General features: G+C 41.7%; 1 protein-coding gene across 1 annotated transcript in view; it reads left to right on the forward strand.

The window, feature by feature from the left end:
* The first annotated feature begins 275 nt into the window (after positions 1-275).
* The window catches only part of LOC124594969 (probable multidrug resistance-associated protein lethal(2)03659), a 294614-nt gene continuing 272457 nt past the window's right edge, over positions 276-22432 (forward strand). The window contains exon 1 of the mRNA XM_047133490.1: positions 276-463. Coding sequence (XP_046989446.1) covers positions 390-463 — 74 coding nt within the window. The 5' untranslated portion in view covers positions 276-389. The remainder of the gene's footprint in view (positions 464-22432) is intronic.

Consider the following 22432-nt stretch of genomic DNA (forward strand, 5'->3'; position numbering starts at 1 on the left):
TGGCCACATTCGGCACTGTAGGCAGGAAAGCTCGCTTCTGAGCTCGGCGCCACGGCGACTGAGCTCCTGGTTGCCGCCTGCACCAGAAGGAAGCGCTGGTGCAGGTCTCGTCGGCACCCTAGCGTGCGTGATACGTAACGCACGCAGGACACACATGTCCTCGTTGGCGTAGTGGGGGGAGCGGGAAGACTGCCTTAATAGTGAGTGCAGCGCGCGGCCGCTCCAGTCTGCAGAGGCGGCGCCGGGACGACGACATGGAGGGCGCAGCAGAGAAGGCGGAGCAGGGCCCGGGGCAGGGGCCCAGGCCCACGGTGGGCTTCAGCGACGAGGCCGTCGCCTACGAGGTGACCAGCCTCGAGTCCGAGTCGGTGATTTCCGACCAGCGCGCCATGGGCACCCCCAGCCGCAGGATGAACCCGCACCCCAGGGCCTCCGCCAGCCCCATCTCCATCCTGCTGCTGTGGTAAGCGAGAGGCGCCGAGATTTTAGTGTTTCCACGTTTGTGACTGGCCTGCCTGTCACTCCTTTTCATTTGTGTGTTTCGGGTGTCCTCTCCAGTGCTCTACAAATGAGGTGTGAGATTACTTTGTGTACCTTTGTGGTAGACTATAAACGAGGAAGCTGCTACAAAGGCGCAGAAAGGCAGGCACAGGCAACCACAGAGTAATAAAGGAGGCAAGAGCACAGGCAATAAGGTCATCTACATCCACTTGAGTAGATAACATAACTAATGAGGAGGTATTGAATAGAAGTGGGTAGAAGAGGAGCTTATGGCACAACTTGACTAGAAGAAGGGACCGGTTCGTAGGACATGTTCTGAGGCATCTAGGGATCACAAATTTAGCACTGGAGGGCAGCGTGGAGGGTAAAAATCGTAGAGGGAGACCAAGAGATGAATACACTAAACAGATTCAGAAGGATGTAGGTTGCAGTAAGTACTGGGAGATGAAGAAGCTTGCACAGGGTAGGGTAGCATGGGAGCTGCATCAAACCAGTCCCAAGACTGAAGACCACAACAACAACAACATCCACTTATTTAGGGTGTCTCAGGAGGAATGGTCTGTATTATGGGATATGATAGGAGCGAACATTTTAAGCAAAAAGCCCGAAAAACATGAGCTCTGAAATGCATACCTTAAGACTGAAACGTCCCCTTTGAACAATTATACAGGACTGTGCTTAAACTGACACACAATATTTTGTTAGCGCAACGCAATCTGACTTTCAAAATTCCCTACAAAAGAATGGCCCTGACTAACATTAAACTATACCTTTCACAAATCACTTACCTCACAAAAATCTTCGCTGCTCAAGCTACTGCAATACAGCGAGCGCCACTACTGCCAGCTAAATAAAAGATTCAAACTACTGAAGGCACTAACTACTGATAGGGATAGTTAGCAAAATGAAAGATATTAATAGAGAACAAACAATGTATTTACCTTGATATCATCATATACAAATATAGCAGTTCATGACAAATTTCAAAACTCCGCCATCTCTCTCCCCACATCCACCACTGCTGGCAGCTCACCTCCAACTGCGCAATGCTATGCGCTGTTCACATCCAGCTGCCGCTGCCCAACACTACAATGGCAGACAACAATGCAAACTAGCCACAGACTGCACACAGCACAGCCAGTGATTTTCATATTGAGCGCTACGTAACGTTGCCAATAAGAAAACATAAACAGCCTACTTACACAGAGAAAACATTAACACCCTACTTACATAACCCCCATGCTCCCCACAAAAAATTCTACAAATTGTTTTGGACAGTGGCCAATAATGATTTGATACAATTTTTCATAATTACAATAACAAAGAAATCAAATCCACACACTTATTGATACAATGTTGGTCAAAAGCTCAAATTTTCTCACAGTCCATAACGACAGTCCTGATCGTTCATCACGGTAAAATAGTGTTTTTCTCAAAGTCTGAGCAGTAAAAGACAATGCACACAGAAGTAGTGGATTTCCATGCAGTCTTGAAGAAGTAGTGTTGTCCTTCCAACGGAAAGACAGTGCTGACTCTTGACATGCTGACAGGTAATGGGCCACAACAGAGCAAACCCACAGCAGAGTTCATTCGACGTTTTGAAGAATATTGTAGGTAGGTCATCACAGAACAGACCCACTGTAGTCCTGGTAGAGATTACGGTATTGGTGGGCCACCAGAGGTGCAGACCCACTGCAGTCCTTGTAGAAATAATGGCATGGTGGGTCATCATAGATGCAGACCCACTGTAGTCCTTGTAGAGATAGCCAGCAGCCATCTGTTGTGACTGTGCAGGTGCACAATCACCATTGAAGAGTCTTGCGGATGATATAGCAAGTCCATAACCACCACTTGTGCACTCACAAAGTTTTTGGAATTGTCCTTAGAACCAGCAATGCTGTTATCCAGTCCCTTGCTGAATTATTAACACACGTGCAAACACGAACAGTCCCTACTTCTCACATATTGTCCATATACTATGACCAACAGAAACGTGTGCAGTGAAATGTAACTAACAAGTTAATAATATCATGAACTGGTGACAATTACAATTTTATAACATAAGAATACAATAACAAAGGTACAAAATACATCATTAAAAACATAACAATACAGATAACATTTTTAGTACAGGCTTTACAAAAGAATCGAACTAACATATACATCAGTGGAATTATGACATGAGTACATACATAAAAGATCACAATAACTTTTGAAACATCAACTACACATATGAGCATTAAACAGAATAAATAATGTGTAAGCATATTTATAAGGTAAATAACATATTATTAATGCCAATTATATTTGAGGATAACAGTATTCCTCATCATAGTGAATGTAGCTTAATATTAAAAGAAGAAAAAATTCTATGAAACTACACAGAGACAGGAAGAAAACAAATACACAAGGGTACACACACACATAGTGGGATAACACCAATAGGAAAGGACAGGGTTCGTTTTCAGTGTAACATTTGGTACTGCAGTCCAACCCAAAACTTCATATATCTTTCCTCTTATTTCATCCTTTGTTTCCACCAAAAAAATTCTATCTAAGCATGCTTTCTGTATTTATATGTTCACACATTTCTTACCTCAACATTTATTTCCAAGAAAATCCTACCTAAACCTGTTTTCTGTACCTTTTTTGTATAACTTTTCAATGCATTTCTTCCAATTCATCGCAACTCATTCTCTTCTATAGTCTACCCCCTCTTAATCTAACTTAAATCTACTGAGCTCAGATGCTAAACTAAGGGACGAGGCAATGCAGCAGCACAAAACAATTAACACAAACATCAATGACAAAAATACAAATGCCAAAGCAATTGCAATATTACAACTAATATAGGGCACTATGCAGCAAAAAAAAAATAAATAAATAAATCTGGCTTAGCAGAGTAACACAAATTAAAGTTCAGTAGCACTATGCCTGGCAAACAGCAGCTTATATCGAAACATGACATAGCTCAAGCAGAAAAAATAGTACACTAAAGATAACAATGCAGATAAGGCAAATGTATAATCACATCTTAATGTCTAAGTAATTAAAGTGGTGCACCACAACAACTGATTGTAAAAAGAAATATTACCATGTACTTGAAAAGAAAATTATGTGTTACTGTTACTAGTTCCTTCTTATTGTTCTTTCCTTTCCAAGTGCTCCTTTTTTAAAGAATGTGGATCATAAAATAATTATTTAATAGATCTGTTGACAGAAAGTGTTCACATTAGCAAATGCATTTCATTTTATAAAAGCAATGCTGCAACACAGCTGGAAACCAGATATCAAATGAAATAAGCAATTACACAAACCAAAGCATAAAAACATCATTCAATAGCTATGTGGCATTTCGTAAGTCAGTAGCTCTCAATTCTCGTAGAAAGACACTTGTCATTATCAAGTTTGTAGATGTAAGAATATTTCCAAGGATAATGGCCTCCCCTTTTTTTTTGTTCTACCTGTGCCGCTGAAAAGGGCTCGCAATAATGGCTTTTTCTCCAGGCGTCTGACACAGCTGGGTGCCCGCGACGCATTACGTGCAGGTGGTCACTTAACTTTCGTACGGAAATATTTACGACAGCAGTTTCTGCTACCGTGGCAGTCTCATATAAAAATATTTCACAGGTCAAGAATTAGCGTTGCAAATCTGTAGAAACAAAATCCTATAAATATAAGTGTCCAAAAAAAATATTGGTCAGCATTGTGATACAGTCACACATTTCATAACTCTTAAAGTACGTTTCTTGGTTTCCAACATCCTTTTCATAAATCCTTACCTCATTATACATATACATATTCGTCGACACTTCTTCAATATTTCATCATGAGAAATACGTAACATAATAGACATTCCTCAACAACATAATACACATCGTCGTCGTAATAATAACATCATAACACTTCAGTCAAATCTCAAAATCGTCGTAACTTCCTCCAATAATTTCTAAGCCTAAAAAAATTCTCTGCTCATGTCAAAAGTGTCAGCTGCCTCAAACGTACTTTAAAAATCATGATCTCATACCAAATACATCATTCAAAGCTCTCATAGTATCACAATGATTCCGAAAAAATATGAACAGTTTACAAAGTACAGACAAAATACAGTTTCATAAGTGTGAAGTTATCCAACTGTGTAATTGCGTAAACATGTGTCACTGATGTAGTAAAATAAATGTTTGTCTCTCTCAGTTAAATGATCAGATAGCTGTGTAATTTGTGTGTTAGAGAAATATGGTACCGATGTGTAAAGTTGTATAAGCAAATACCATATTAGCTAGGGTTCCTTGTGGTTGCCACACTCATGGTACACAAAGTAAGCGTGTACCCCCCTGAGGATTAATGTAATTATACCCTCAGGTGTTACAGATTACACCAATGGAATGAAATATATCACGGAAAACTTTCTTTGTAATTCAAAAAAATTTTTAAAAATAAATGTTTTAAGTACAAAATTAATCACTCAAATACGTGTACTGTAGCGCTAAATGTGCGTCTTGTTGCAACATAATCTGTGTGGAAGTGTCGTAGTTATCGTCCTCCGAAAGCTAAGTTTTGCAGAAGTCAATGTACTTACCTCATAATACACAAAAGTGAAATGCTTTGCGTATAAATGTCTTAGTTATTACGCTTATTGCCGTGATGAGGAAAGTACTGTGCTGTAACGTATTGTTGTGCTACGGAAAAGGCAGTCTCATTGTAGCTATACCACAAAAGTTACTACTAAAACCTGTTTTACTTTCCAGAATAAAACAGAAAACTGTGCAGATATAAAACAGAAACACTGCAAAAGCAACATTGTAAATTGTCACTCATTAGTAGCGTCGTGATAAAATCGTGTAGCTGTCACATAAACTAACCACTGTGCCATCTGGTATCTCACTGAAAGTACTTTAAATCCAGAATATATTTTCAAGTAAACCAAAATGTTGCATTAAAATCTCATTAGCAGTACTGGTAAATGTTCTAAGTATGTAAGCCTTATAGTCGCTCCATAATCATGCAACTAACAAGCAAGAATGTACACACACAATAACACTGTGACGTCTGTTCACTATAACAATGCATTCGTCATTTCTGTTTCAAGAAGTTCTCTTGGTTCTGGACTGGATATTTAACTTCAAACATTGTTGCATGTTAACAGATTCTAAGTCTGACAAGCATACTAGTAATGTAAAGTGAAAAGTTTTATGGCAATGACAAAGTTAAAAAGCAGATTATCTTTCAATAAACGGTTTTACATGTGAAATGTGTTGTAAACCTTTACTCTTCCTAGTACGCAGAGTTTCAGCTTCAGTGGAATTATCATGTGGTATATGGTACATCGGTAAAGAATGCTAAAATTTTTCTCACGGTTAGCGTCTATGTAATTTTTCCCTGAGCCAGCCCGCGCACGTGGCTGCCTGCGGTGCGAGTCATTGTCTGTCTCTTTGTTGGCGTGCGCCGTTATTGGGATTAGGAGACCTAACATCTACAAATTCACCTTGTCGAGAGTGCCCTGCTCTGTTTGAAGCCCGCCAGTTCTGATGGAATTCAGGTCTGTCGTTTTGTCGGTAGTTTACATAGTTTCTGGTTTGTCGGTCATGTGGTGGAGAATTTCTCCCTGAATCGTAACTCTGCGCCGAACTGTTGCGTCTGAAGTTATTCTGCCTCCCTTGATAATAATTGTTCTGGTTCCCATATTGTCTGTTTCTCTGATTGTCTCTGTGATAGTCATTACTACGGAAATGCGATCTTTCTCTGTAACTATTATTACTCTGCCAGTGGTTGTCATATGGGTGGTGTCTGTTTTGGTCACGATTTGCGTTGTAAGAATAGGCTTGTCGTGTCCAGTTATTGCTTCTGTCGTCACGGAATTGTGACGGATGTGACCTGTAGTGATTGTTTTCCTGTTTTCGCATCCCACGACTGTCTGTGTCAATTTCTAATTCCTGTAAGAGTCCTTGAAAAGCTTCAATGTCGTCTTTGCAACGTCCTGCTAAAATAAGATGTCGTAAATGTTCAGGCAATTTCATTAAGCAAATGCGGATGAGTTCTGAAGGGCTGTGTGGGTTTGAAAGATATTGATTCTTATGCAACATGTCTTCAAAATATTTCATAAGACTGGAAAATTCAGATTGTTCGAAACGTTTCATCATTATGATGCTATGTTTTACTCGGTCTTGTGTGGCTTGAGACCAATATGCTGAGAGGAAGGCATGGTAAAACTCTCCTTCACTGTGGCAATCGTGAATTACCGATCGCATTCTTACAGCTGGTTCATTCTCCAAGTAGCCACACATAAATTCTAATCTGTTTTCTAACGACCAGTTGGGAGGAAAACAATGCGAGAATTGATGGAGCCATGCTTGTGGATGAATGTCGTTGCCAGAATTCTTAAATGTTTTGAATTTACGTGTAGTGATGAACAGCTTATAGTCAAAATCATCATGTCGGCGAGTCGCATATCGGTCATTGTTAGGTCGTGTCGGCCGTTCCATCTCAAAATTCGGTGCACATTGCCAATTTCTTTCATAACTTCCGAAATGCCCTGTGTTATTATTTTGTGGCTATTCCGTATTTCTGTGTCCCTCTTCCCGTATTGGGGCGCGAGTATCCTCTGAAATACGTAATTCTTGTATTAACTGTGTCAGCTGATCTTGTACTTCTCGGATTTCTCTTTGGTGTTGCGTATTAATCTGATTCTGATTTTGTTTGAATTTCCTAATTTGTTTGCACTCTTCTGTGTCATTCAGATTATCATCTACCTTCGTAGATAGATTGGTGACCTGATCCGAAAGTTCGGCTACTTTCTCCGATAGTGTACTTATTTCCTCAGTGTGTTTTTCTGAACCAAGTTTCAGAGTGTCCATTTGTGTTGAAATCGTATCTACTGTGTCCTTTAAGTTTTCTTGAGTTTTTGCAAGTTGCGTAACCGAATCGGTAGATGCAACTGAGTCAATTTTAGCCCACAAGGTCTCATGATTTTCATGAACAATGGTTTGCAGTTCTTTTATGGCCGCTTCGTGATTCTGTAATGCATTTTCATGCCGCGAAAAAATAGGTTGGAAATGCTCACAAATTTGAGTTTTTACGTCATTACAGACTTTTTGACATTTCGATTCAATGTTATGTAACTCAGTAGTTAAATCTTCACGCGTTTGTTCAAGAGTTTGTTCCAGTGAGTCTAACTTTTGAAGCTGTTGCTGTGTTTGTCTCTGATTTTGTTCCAGTGTGTCTAACTGTTGCTGTGTTTGTCTCTGATTTTGTTCCATTGTGTCTAACTTTTTAAGATTTTGTTCCACTGTGTCTAACTTTTGAAGCTTTTGCTGTGTTTGTCCCATTTGTTGTATTAATTGTAATAACAATGCATTGGTGTCTGAAACATGTTCCTCAGTGCTTTTCGGCAGTGAATTTGCACCGGAAACATTCACATTTTGACAAGCAGAAAATGTGTCTTGACTTATTTGAGAAAACGGTGATGACCCAAAACCTGAATCTACAGTATTTGCGAAATTGTGTCCTGTTATTTCGGATTCCTGAGGCGATCTGTTGCCGACCGATCGATCGATAATGCTTCCCTGTTCACTACCTGTTTCACTGTCTACACCATTGTTTGCAGCCCGCTCCATTTCCCTATGCACAATTACCAAATTACTACTTTGAACATCAGTTAATTCATTACGCGGTGGCGCTAACTCACTGCTTTCATTTTCACTGTCATTTCTCAGTTTACTTTGGAGCCTAGTATTACGTTTTTCACACGCCATTATTGTCACAGTATTTCACACGACAACACAGAAAAGCACAATTTGAAGAGCAAAAATAAGAGAACATATTAACATAGCACTGAAAATAATATCTAGTTAATTGCAGCTGCGAAATACTTGGTGCAAATCTACATGCACGCCACAACTGTTTTACTGTACAACAATGAAAGACTGCAACTACAAAGGAGATTTTCTCTACAATTACGCGCTAGCAATAAACAATAGCTACACTAATTACACAAACTACAAGAAAAAATCAGAAGATTCCAGTGAGGTATCCTCGGCTGAGGGTCGACATATGAAACGTCCCCTAAGAAAAGTTATACAGGACTGTGCTTAAACTGACACACAATATTTTGTTAGCGCAACGCAATCTGACTTTCAAAATTCCCTACAAAAGAATGGCCCTGACTAACATTAAACTATACCTTTCACAAATCACTTACCTCACAAAAATCTTCGCTGCTCAAGCTACTGCAATACAGCGAGCGCCACTACTGCCAGCTAAATAAAAGATTCAAACTACTGAAGGCACTAACTACTGATAGGGATAGTTAGCAAAATGAAAGATATTAATAGAGAACAAACAATGTATTTACCTTGATATCATCATATACAAATATAGCAGTTCATGACAAATTTCAAAACTCCGCCATCTCTCTCCCCACATCCACCACTGCTGGCGGCTCACCTCCAACTGCGCAATGCTATGCGCTGTTCACAGCCCAGCTGCCGCTGCCCAACACTACAATGGCAGACAACAATGCAAACTAGCCACAGACTGCACACAGCACAGCCAGTGATTTTCATATTGAGCGCTACGTAACGTTGCCAATAAGAAAACATAAACAGCCTACTTACATAGAGAAAACATTAACACCCTACTTACAAGACCTATGAGCACGTCTTCATCTTCAATGCTGTGCAACAAATCTCGTCTCCTGCAAACAGTTAGTCCTAAAGAACAAACACGCCATGAAGGCTAGCTAATACGATCATTCGGTAAAGAGCACCCCTCGCCTGATCTGGTGCGGGACTTCGTGTGATGTGGCGACCAAATAGTGGCGAAAGGGCTGTGAGGCGCTACTTTGGTAGTGTGCGGCAAGTGGGAATTTGGACTGAGGCAGCGAGTTTTTTATTTACTTATTTTTTTTCTTTTTTTACAAGTCAAGTTCCGTAGGAAGAAATTGAAGACCAAATCTCCAAGGTTATGAAACGTGTCAGTACATGAAATTACAACATAAAAGTAATAACAGATAAAAATAAAATGTTTATGAACCCGAAAATGTCAATCCGTAAATTTAAGTGAAAGCAATCAACAATACAACAAGAATCAGCTTACTTTTTCAAGGAACTCCTCGACAGAATAGAAAGAGTGAACCATAAGGAAACTCTTCAGTTTCGATTTGAAAGCGCGTGGATTACTGCTAAGATTTTTTAATTCTCGTGGTAGCTTGTTGAAAATGGATGCAACAGTATACTGCACACCTTTCTGCACAAAAGTTAAGGAAGTTCCAACCAAATTTAGGTTTGATTTCTGCCGAGAATTAACTGAGTGACAGCTGCTTATTCTTGGGAATAAGATAATATTGTTAACAATAAATGTCAGTAACGAATATATATATTGAGAGGCCAATGTCAAAATATCCAGACTCGTGAACAGGGGTCGACAAGAGTTTCGTGGACTTCGCCACATATTGCCCGAACTGCCTGTTTCTGAGCCAAAAATATCGTTTCAGAATGGGAAGAGTTACCCTAAAATATAATACCGTACGACATAAGCGATTGAAAATAAGCAAAGTAGGCTAATCTTCGTGTCGAACGATCACTCACTTCTGATACCGTTCCAATACTAAAAATGGCAGCATTAAGTCTCTGAACAAGATCCCGAACGTGGGCTTTCCACTACAGTTTACTATCTATCTGAAGACCTAGAAATTTGGACTGTTCAGTTTCACTAATCATATGCCCATTTTGTGAAATTAAAACGTCAGGTTTTGTTGAATTGTGTGTCAGAAACTGTAAAAACTAAGTCTTACTGTGATTACCGTTAGTTTATGTTCTACAAGCCATTAACTTAGGTCATGAAGTGGACTATTTGAAACCAAACCAATGTTGCACACAACATCCTTTACTACCTATCAGCAAATAGAAATATTTTAGAGTTACCCAGAATACTAGAGGGCATATCATTCATATAAATAAGGAACAGAAGTGGCCCCAACACTGATCCCTGGGGCTCCCCACAATTGACCGTACCCCACTCAGACCCCACATTACAACCATTCTCAACAATGTGAATAATGACCTTTTGTTGCCTGTTGCTAAAGTAAGAGGTGAACCAATTGTGAGCTGCTCCCCGTATTCCGTAATGGTCCAACTTCTGGAGCAATATTTTGTGATCAACGCAATCAAAAACGCCTTAGTTAAATCAAAAAATATGCCTAGCGTTCGAAACCTTTTGTTTAACCCGTCCAGTACCTCGCAGAGAAAAGAGAATATAGCATTTTCAGTTGTTAAACGACTTCTAAAGCCAAACTGTACATTTGATAGCAAATCGTGTGATATAAAATGATCAATTATCCTTACATACACAGCATTTTCAATAGCTTTAGCAAACACTGATGGCATAGAAATAGGTCTAAAATTGTCTACATTATCCCTTTCTCCCTTTTTGTAAAGCGGCTTTACTACTGACTACGTTAATCGTTCAGGAAACTGACCATTCCTAAAGGAAAAATTATGAATATACAGGGTAAACATGTGTACCACAGTACTTTAATACTCTGCTACACGCTCCATCATAGCTATGAGAGTCCTTAGTCTTCAGTGATTTAATTATTGACTCAATCTCCCTCTCGTCTGTATCACAGAGGAGTATTTCAGATATCAATCTCAGAAAGGCATTTGCCAAGAAAGTTATATGATTTCCTGTAGAAACTAAATTTTTATTTGATTCATCAGCAATGCTCAGAAAATAATTGTTAAATACTGTACATATATCTCATTTATCAGCAACAGAAATATTTTTACTGCGAACTGACTTTATATCATCGACCTTGTGCTGCTGACCAGAAACTTCCTTCACAACTGACCATATGGTTTTAATTTTATCCTGTGAATTAGCTATTCTATTTGCACGCCACATGCTCTTTGCTTCCTAATAAAATTTTTAAGCACGTTACAATAGTGTTTGTAATGGGCTACTGCAGTTTGATTGTGACTACTTCTAACATTTTGATATAATTCCCGCTTTGTTCTACACGATAGTCTTATCCCACCAGTCAGCCACCCGGGCTGCCTATTACTGCCAGTACTCTCAAAGAGCATGAGAAATGTGTTAAGCAAAGCTTTAGATTTATCATCATGTCGCCGGCACTGTAAACATGCTGCCACTCTTGTTCCTTGACAAGATTTAAAAAACTCTCTATTGCTGTTGGATTAAGTTTCCTACATAGTCTGCAATTACATGTGACATTTGTTTGAGTACAAAAGCCGTTTAGTGTTAAAATTTGTACATCATGGTCTGAAAGGCCATTCACGCTTTTACTAACAGAATGCCCATCTAGTAATGAAGAATGAATAAAAATATTGTCTGTGGCTGTGCTACTGTTCCCCTGCACCCTAGTTGGAAAAAACACAGTCTGCATCAGATCACATGAATTTAGGAGATCTACCTACATCCTTTCTCTTGCACAATCATACACAAAATTTATATTGAAGTCACCACATATAACTAATTTCTGGTACTTCCTACAAAGCGAATCAAGATGCCCTCTCTAGCTTGGGCAGAAATGCTCTGAAGTCGGAGTTAGGGGACCTATAAACAACAATTAGAAGTTTAGTTTCACTAAATTCAGCTGCCCCTGCACAACATTCAAATATCTGTTCAGTGCAGTGCCGTGATACGTCTATGGACTCAAATGACATACTGTTCTTTACGTACATGGCCACTCCCCCACGCCGCAAGGAACTCTTTGAGAAACAGCCAGCTGATACGTTTGTCCAGGTGAACGTGACGATATTCTGCAGACCGGTACGCGCAGCTGCGGCGGCTTACAGCACCGTTCAGGCTGAACTGCGCCTCGTCAGCCCAAATAACCAACCATCCCTGCAAACCGTTCATCGGCGCGAAGCACGCCTGCAAACCACTCGCAGTACTCCATCCTTCGATCCGGGTCGTCCTCGTTTACTGCGTGCAGCGATTTCGGAATGTACGCTTTCCACTTCGCAGCTTTCAGAATTCGTCGTACGTTTGTTCGGCTTACCCCGCTTTCACGTGAGCCCTGCATCACAGATTTTTGAGGTGACCCAGTGAAATGTTGCAACAACTGCACTGGATGCTGGCGTTGATGTTTTTGGTCAGCCAGACCTTCCCTTATGCGCATCCCGAACAGTACTGTCGGTTTCGAATTTATCCCAATCACGATAAATTGTTGTACATGCTGGTACCTGAGTTTCGTACACATTACACCATTGCCGTTGCACCTCCATCACGTTTTCGTACTTCCAGTACCATTTCTGTACGGTTTTGCGTTGCTCACACAACAATCTTACTTCATTCATTGCTGCACTGTGATCTGCTGGAAAATGCGGACCAAGATCTGTTGTGGGAAAAAGAAAGAAAAAAAATGGACTACGCTACTGCGCAAAATTGTAACGATATGTCATTTTGTTCCAAAGATATTTACTGTCAAACATTGTCTACATTTTTCTGGTCTCCTGTGTATTCTCCAAAATCATTCACGATTTTCTCTCTCATCTGAATACCCTTTTTATCCTCAAACTGGCTTCAGCGTGACACCACCCCCTGATACTTCTACTTTTTTCTAGATATGAGAAGAGGAAGACTGACAATATGAAAGGAAAATTAAATAAGATCACTGGTAAGTCAAGTGCCTGGTGATCGTCAGTCACCTAGCATTGCAAAGACTGGAATGCCCTCTGAGGTATTTTTCCCCCAGCTCCTATTCTTGGTGTAGATATCCCTTTAGGTCAATAATACCGTGTAATCCTAACGGCTTTCCTCATTTCCAATATTCCAAATCAATTTTATTGGAAGAATTTTGGGAAAGCGTAGCATATCCTTTAAGGACACGGTGTATAGAAGGCTAGTGCAAACCATTCTTGAGTAGGTACGATATTGCACTGTCTATGTTATTCAGAAATGCGATGCAAAGCTACAAGGCATCACTTGCTTGAAGCATAAATAAATGTCCGAGTGAAGCTAAATGTTATTAACTTTACACCAAGAAAAATATTATCGTGGCAATAACCTTCAAATCGTGTGCTACTTACATGAGTCTTCTATATGAATTAGTGAATTTACTCACGGCACTTTTGTTGCCTTATGCATGTAATCACTTTCAGAAGTCAAAGTAGTAATCAAATTAACTAATTTAATAATACTGAAGCTTAATTTGCTTGTTTAGCCATGTACATCCCCAATAAAATAAAAACAGTGAATAGTAGATGGGGAATGAATGAGAACAATGGCGTATTTATGTTTACAAAATAATGAAAGGTTTTATTAAACGTTTAGTAACTACAAATTTCTGGAGAACAGCTGATAGATCTTAAACAAAGATGACGGACACAAATACGTTTAATAGGCAAAGCACACATTGGGGGTGGAAGCTATATAAATTCTTTCCTGAAGTAGTCCCTTTTACAAGGTAGTCTGACTTTGTTTACACGAGTCGCTTGTGTGGGCCAACTCTGGGCCGATGCAGCAGTACTCTTTACCCTTTCGACCTGGACTCAGGCGGCAGCCAGAAACTGCGCGCTCTGGGCGAGGGGCGGTGCGCTGCGGCACTTGTACTGTTCTGACGCCTCCACGAAAACATGCGAACTGCACGGTCTGGCGTGCGGATTACCAGAACGTGGGAAACTTCCCCATCAGAGCCCTGAAACCCGGCAGATTTCGGTGTGAGGTGCACCCATCCCTGGTCTGACCCAACCAATTTGACTCAGAGGCACGATGGTGTGTGCTGGAGTTGTCAAATATAGGACCGCTGATTCAGGACGTGTAAGTTCACCCTCGTGACACACGCTATATGTGAGATGATATGCAGTTCCACACGCTCTTAGTCCGCAGAAAAAGACAGGGAAATGACCTGAAGTTCTCCATCAGGGGAGGCCCAGAAGAAGAAGTCAGCTGAAGAATCACAACCACTTTCCACCAAGCCTCGCTACGGGAGCCAAATTAGCAAACCAGTCTGACTGCACTCTACTCATTGAATCTCCCCTCTTGACTGTTCTGTTGGCCTCGTAGCCAATCCAGACACAGCACTGGTTTTCTCACACTGGGGAACAAGTCTCTCCTTTGCATATACCGCGAGGAGCCAATCAGCGCCTCCAAATCTCTCTTGTGTGAAAGAAGAAGACTTTAGACTAAGCAAGCGTTGTTCTCGCGATAAGAATGGCCACATTTTGGCGAAAAACGTCTGCCTAGACGGGTCCACAGCGCCTCACTTTTGAGGTCGACCATTTGCAGTTTCTGAAAGAAGGCTGTTAAGCTTCCCAGACAGTGCCACGGCCGTGAAGTATCCGTTTATGCCGCTCAGTATAAGAGCCTGGCGTCACGGGGGAGGGGGACAGTCACAGTCCTACCTCCATTACACGCGTACCCCAGCTGCTCTGTCTCTATTGTCCCAGCTTCTAACATGAGATTCCATGGAGTTTAATGACCTTCCCACCATTTTCACAAAAGCTCAGTTTACAGCGGTCTGTCAAAAGCCACCGACTACCAGCCATCCCACCCATCTTCCACGATAGACTGGCGCCTGGCACAGGCGAAATGTTTTGCGAAAAGGCGTCCTCCTGTCGGACCCTATGGCAAGGAGGGGAGAGCTTCGACCCCAAGTCCCTCTGCAAGTAAGGACCACTGAGCACAGTTTCCCAGGATGACCAGCACGACCAAGTCGCTGCGCTCAGCATTTATGGCCCCCAATGTAGCTCACTCCGTGTTCTCGTTGCCTCTGCTATGGCCCTCCCAAGTACAAGCTCCCTACAGGTTACAAGAACATTCTGCACCACAAACTCTTTATGAAGAAAAAGTCATTAACCACACATAGCAGATGTAGTACTAGCGAACACCACCGACAATGCGGCTAAAGTGAGGAGTGGAGTGCCTCACCGAAAGAACACGCGCTGCAGCGACTGCAGCCGTCATGAAATACATTCACAACTGCCAATATGGCAACCGTCAGCTGCATAATGGAGTGACAATGGAAATTTGTCCTCGGCCTGGACTCGAACCTGCATTTCCGGCTTATCACGGGCAGTCTCCTGAGGGTGACTCATGGCCAGACCCAAACTCCTGTATGCCATCAACCGTGAATCTATACATCCTGTACTTCTACGTACACTATGTACACTACCGGCCATTAAAATTGCTACACCATGAAGAAATGCAGATGATAAACGGGTATTCATTGGACAAATATATTATACTAGAACTGACATGTGATTACATTTTCACGCAGTTTGGGTGCATAGATCCTGAGAAATCAGTACCCAGAACAACCACCTCTGGCCGTAATAACGGCCTTGATACGCCTGGGCATTGAGTCAGACAGAGCTTGGATGGCGTGTACAGGTACAGCTGCCCATGCAGCTTCAACACGCTACCACAGTTCATCAAGAGTAGCGACTGGCGTATTGTGACGAGCCAGTTGCTCGGCCACCAGTGACGAGACGTTTTCAGTTGGTGAGAGATCTGTAGAATGTGCTGGCCAGGGCAGCAGTCCAACATTTTCTGTATCCAGAAAGGGCCGTACAGGACCTGCAACATGCGGCCGTGCATTATCCTGCCGAAATGTAGGGTTTCGCAGGGATCGAATGAAGCGTAGATCTATGGGTCGTAACACATCTGAAATGTAACGTCCACTGTTCAAAAGTGCCGTCAATGCGAACAAGAGGTGACCGAGACGTGTAACCAATGGCACCCCATACCACCACGCCAGATGATACGCCAGTATGGCGATGACGAATAAACACTAGCAACGTGCTTTCACCGCGATGTCGCCAAACACGGATGCGACTATCGTGATGCTGTAAACAGAACCTGGATTCATCCGAAAAAATGACGTTTTGCCATTCGTGCACCCAGGTTCGTCGTCGAGTGCACCATCGCAGGCGCTCCTGTCTGCGATGCAACGTCAAGGGCAACCGCAGCCACGTTCTCCGAGCTGAAAGTCCATTCTGCTGCAAACTTCGTCGAACTGTTCGTGCAGATTGTTGTTGTCCTGGAAACGTCCCCAACTGTAGACTCAGGGATCGAGACGTGGGTGCACGATCCGTTACAGCCATGCGGATAAGATGCCTGTCATCTCGACTGCTAGTGATACGAGGCCGTTGTGATCCATCACGGCGTTCCGTATTACCCTCCTGAACCCACCGCTTCCATATTCTGCTAACAGTCATTGGATCTCGACCAACGCGAGCAGCAGAGTCACGATACGATAAACCGCAATCGCGATAGGCTACAATCTGACCTTTATCGAAGTCGGAAACGTGATGGTACGCATTTCTCCTCCTTACCCGAGGCATCACAACAACGTTTCACCAGGCAACGCCGGTCAACTGCTGTTTGTGTATGAGAAATCGGTTGGAAACTTTCCTCGTGTCAGCACGATGTAGGTGTCGCCACCGGCGCCAACCTTGTGTGAATGCTGTGAAAAGCTAATCATTTGCATATCACAGCATCTTCTTCCTGTCGGTTAAATTTCGCGCCTGTAGCACGTCATCTTTGTGGTGTAGCAATTTTAATGGCCAGTAGTGTATATTCCAGTACAGGGGAAACATTTTGCTTGGAAGTCGCTTCCCCGGCGTCAGTGGAAAACTACGATATTGCAGTGCCTGTGTTATTTAGAAATGTGATGTAGAGTTCCTTCAGACACGCATTCTCAACCAGCTCCAGCAATAGACTCTACAAGAGATGCGTTCTGCGTCACGCAGAGGTCTACTTTTCAGATCTAAGAGAGCGTGTGTTCCGAGAACAGACCAGCAACATATTACTTTCTCCCGTATACGGCACAGTAAATGACCACAACGAGAAAATCAGAGGAATCAGAGCTCATGTGGAGCTTCACCAAAAACCATTCGCGAACTGAGCGGGGGAGGATGAAAAGAGAGTGGCACCAGAAGCACCCTCGGCCAGGTGTCTTGCGAGGTCCAGACGTCAGTGTAGACGAGGCGTGTCGTCAGCGGGACTTCTAATCTACATTCCGTGCTTTATTTTTTTCACAGCGACGTGTGGGTTCGGAACAGAAGAAGGAGCAACCGTATGTGAATGCAGATAAGATGTTGAAGAGTGTTTGACCTATGAAAGAACTTCCAATTTTGGCAGAGTGTACAATGTAACGATTGATAGTTCATTTTTATAGAAAAAACGTGTCAAGAAACATACCAAGCCCTTCTTTGCGATCCGTGATATTTCTATTCATTGTTTCGCGATCAACGTTTCACATCACATTATGTTAATTTGTAGTTTTGTTCTTAAGGAAATTGTAGGGTCTCAGGTTGAGAGTATGTAACGTGACGTAACAGCAGACCTACATCTACATCTACATGGTTACTTTGCAATTCACACTTAAGTGCCTGGCAGACGGTTCATAGAACCATTTTCATACTACTTCTCTACCATTCCACTCTCGAATGGCGCGTGGGAAAAAGGAACACCTAAACCTTTCCATTCGAGCTCTGATTTCTCTAATTTTATTATTATTATCATTTCCCTCTACGTAGGTGGGTGTCAACAAAATATTTTCGCATTCGGGAGAGAAAGTTGATGATTGAAATTTCGTAAATAGACCTCGCCGCAAAGAAAACCGCCTTTGTTTCAGCGACTCGCGTATCATATCAGTGACACTCTCACCCCTATTGCGCAATAACACGAAACAAGCTCCCCTTCTTCGCACTTTTTCGATGTCCTCCGTCAAAACTACCTGGTAAGGATCCCAAACCGCGCAGCAATATTCCAGCAGAGGACGGACAAGTGTAATGTAGGCTGTCTCTTTAGTGGGTTTGTCGCATCCTCTAAGTGTTATGCCAGCAAAGTGCAGTCATTGTTTCGCCTTCCCCACAATATTGTCTGTGTGGTCTTTCCAATGTAAGTTGCTCCTAATTTTAGTTCCCAGGTATTTAGTCAAATTGACAGCCCTTAGATTTGTGCGATTTATCGTATACCCAAAATGTATCGGATTTCTTTTAGTACCCATGTGGATGACCTCGCACTTTTCTTTGTTTAGTGCCAATTGCCACTTTTCACGAAATACACAAATTCTCTCTAGATCATTTTGTACCTGGAACTGATCGTCTGATGATTTTACTAGACGGTAAATTACAGCGTCATCTGCAAACAATCTAAGGGGACTGCTCAGATTATCACCTAGGTCATTTATGCAAATCAGAAACAGCAGAGGGCCTGTGACACTACCTTGCGGAACGCCAGATATCACTTCTGTTCTACTCGATGATCACTACGAACTGTGACCTCTCTGAGAGGAAATCACGAGTCCAGTCACACGACTGAGACGATACTCCATATGCACGCAATGTGATTAACAGTCGCTTGTGAGGAACGGTATCAAAAGCCTTCTGGAAATCTAGGTGTATGGAATCGATCCGAGATCCCTTGTCGACAGTACTCATTACTTCATGGGAATAAAGAGCTATCTGCGTTGCAAAAGAATGATGTTTTCTGAATCCGTGTTGGTTATGTAGCAATAAGCCATTTTCTTCAAGGTGATTCATAATGCTCGAGTACAGTATGTTGTTGTGGTCTTCAGTCCTGAGACTGGTTTGATGCAGCTCTCCATGCTACTCTATCCTGTGCAAGCTTCTTCATCTCCCAGTACCTACTGCAACCTACATCCTTCTGAATATGCTTAGTGTATTCATCTCTTGGTCTCCCTCTACGATTTTTACCCTCCAATGCTAAATTTGTGATCCCTTGATGCCTCAAAACATGTCCTACCAACCGATCACTTCTTCTAGTCAAGTTGTGCCACAAACTTCTCTTCTCCCCAATCCTATTCAATACCTCCACATTAGTTACGTGATCTACCCACCTTATCTTCAGCATTCTTCTGTAGCACCACATTTCGAAAGCTTCTACTCGTATTCTCTTCTTGTCCAAACTAGTTATCGTCCATGTTTCACTTCCATACATGGCTAAACTCCATACAAATACTTTCAGAAACGACTTCCTGACACTTAAATCTATACTCGATGTTAACAAATTTCTCTTCTACAGAAACGCTTTCCTTGCCATTGACAGTCTACATTTTATATCCTCTCTACTTCGACCATCATCAGTTATTTTACTCCCTAAATAGCAAAACTCCTTTACTACTTTAAGTGTCTCATTTCCTAATCTAATTCCCTCAGCATCACCCGACTTAATTTGACTACATTCCATTATCCTCGTTTTGCTTTTGTTGATGTTCATCTTATGTCCTCCTTTCAAGACACTGTCCATTCCGTTCAACTGCTCTTCCAAGTCCTTTGCTGTCTCTGACAGAATTACAATGTCATCGGCGAACCTCAAAGTTTTTACTTCTTCTCCATGAATTTTAATACCTACTCCGAATTTTTCTTTTGTTTCCTTCACTGCTTGCTCAATATACAGATTGAATAACATCGGGGAGAGGCTACAACCCTGTCTCACTCCTTTCCCAACCACTGCTTCCCTTTCATGCCCCTCGACTCTTATAACTGCCATCTGGTTTCTGTACAAATTGTAAATAGCCTTTCGCTCCCTGTATTTTACCCCTGCCACCTTCAGAATTTGAAAGAGAGTATTCCAGTTAACATTGTCAAAAGCTTTCTCTAAGTCTACAAATGCTAGAAACGTAGGTTTGCCTTTTCTTAATCTTTCTTCTAAGATAAGTCGTAAAGTTAGTATTGCCTCATGTGTACCAACATTTCTACGGAATCCAAACTGATCTTCCCCGAGGTCCGCTTCTACCAGTTTTTCCATTCGTCTGTAAAGAATTCGCGTTAGTATTTTGCAGCTGTGACTTATTAAACTGATAGTTCGGTAATTTTCACATCTGTCAACACCTGCTTTCTTTGGGATTGGAATTATTATATTCTTCCTGAAGTCTGAGGGTATTTCGCCTGTCTCATATATCTTGCTCACCAGATGGTAGAGTTTTGTCATGACTGGCTCTCCCAAAGCCATCAGTAGTTCTAATGGAATGTTGTCTATTCCGGGGGCCTTGTTTCGACTCAGGTCTTTCAGTGCTGTGTCAAACTCTTCACGCAGTATAATATCTCCCATTTCGTCTTCATCTACATCCTCTTCCATTTCCATAATATTGTCCTCAAGTACATCGCCCTTGTATAAACCCTCTATATACTCCTTCCACCTTTCTGCCTTCCCTTCTTTGCTTAGAACTGGGTTGCCATCTGAGCTCTTGAGTACAGTATATGCTCCAAAACCCTACTGCAAATTGAGGTCAGTGATATGGGTCTGTAATTCAATAGGTTACTCCTATTTCCTTTCTTGAATATTGGTGTGACTTGTGCTACTTTCCAGTCTTTAGGAACAGACCTTTCGTCAAATGAGCTGTTGTCTACGATTGCTAAGAAAGGCGCTATTGTGTCTGCATACTCTGAAAGAAACCTGGTTGGTATACCATCTGGACCGGAAGACTTGCCTTTCTTAAGTGATTTCAGGTGTTTCGCTACACCATAGATATCTACTTTTATGTCACTCATGCTAACAGCTGTTCTGGTTTCGAATTCTGGAATATTTACTCCGTCTTCTTTCGTGAAGGAATTACGGAAAACTGTATTTAGTAACTCCGCTTTAGTGGCACCATCATCGGTAACATTTCCATCGCTATCGCGCAGTGACGGTTTTGACTGTTTTTTTGCCACTGGTGTACTTTACCTACGACCAGAATCTCTTTGGGTTTTCTATCATATTTTGAGACAATTGACATCCGCACTAAATTTCGAGCTTCCGTGAAACTTAGCCAGTCTTGGGGATTTTGCGTTCTTCTGAATTTGGCATGCTTTTTTCGTTGCTTCTGGAACAGTGTTCTGACGTGTTTTGTGTACCATGGCGGATCAGCCCCTGTCTCTTATTAACTTATGCGGTATGAATCTATCTATTGTTGTCGATACTGTATCTTTGAATTTGAGCCATATCTGGTCTACACTTACATAATTAGCTTGCAAAGAATGGAGACTGTCTCTTAGGAAGGCATCAACCGAATTTTTATCTGCTATTTTAAATAGATATATTTTGCGTTTATTTTTAGTGGTTTTGGTTGATATGGTTTTGAGCCTCGCTACAATGACCTTGTGTTCACTAATCCCTGTATCCGTCATGACGCTATTAGATCAGGATTATTTGTGGCTAAGAGGTCAAGTGCGTTTTCGCAACCATTTACAATTAGTGTGGGATCATGAACTAATTGTTCCAAGTAATTCTCAGAGAAACCATTTAGTAAAATTTCGGAAGATGTTTTCTGTCTACCACCGGCTTTGAACAAGTATTGTCACCAACAAATCGAGGGTAGATTGAAGTGTCCACCAATTACAACTGTATGAGTGGGGTATTTATTTGTAATGAGTTTCAAGTTTTCTTTGAAGCGTTCAGCTATTATACGATCATCTGAGTCGGGGGGTCGGTAGAAGGAGCCAATTATTATTTTGGTATAGCTGTTGAGTATAACCTCTACCCACAGTAATTCGCAGGAACTATCTATTTCAACTTCACTACAAGATAAACTACTACCAACAGACACCAACACACCACCACCTGCTTTATTTAATCCATCCTCTCTGAACACGGTTTGCGCCTCTGTAAAAATTTCGGCAGAATTTATCTCCGGCTTTAGCCAGCTTTCTGTTCCTACAGCGCTCCTACAGCAGATTTGTAACAGCATATTATTGTACCTCGTAATAGAGGAATGGCAAAATCCTTTGGGAAACACTGTCGAATTCGACCAGCATGCACATCATTCTTGATACTCGCCGATACGCTTTTTTCATTCGGACAAATTTCAGATTCGCCATCCGACAGGGACGTGGGGAACAGTGCAAACGCCAAGAAGTTATTAAACCTCATCCCTTCGAAACGGAAGATCAAAATACTGACAGACAGGGATCGTCAGCACATTTCATGTGTAATAACTGGTCAAGTAAATTTGGCAAACTTC

The sequence above is a fragment of the Schistocerca americana genome, chromosome 2, assembly GCF_021461395.2.
Source record: "Schistocerca americana isolate TAMUIC-IGC-003095 chromosome 2, iqSchAmer2.1, whole genome shotgun sequence".
Taxonomy (NCBI): Eukaryota; Metazoa; Arthropoda; class Insecta; order Orthoptera; family Acrididae; genus Schistocerca; species Schistocerca americana.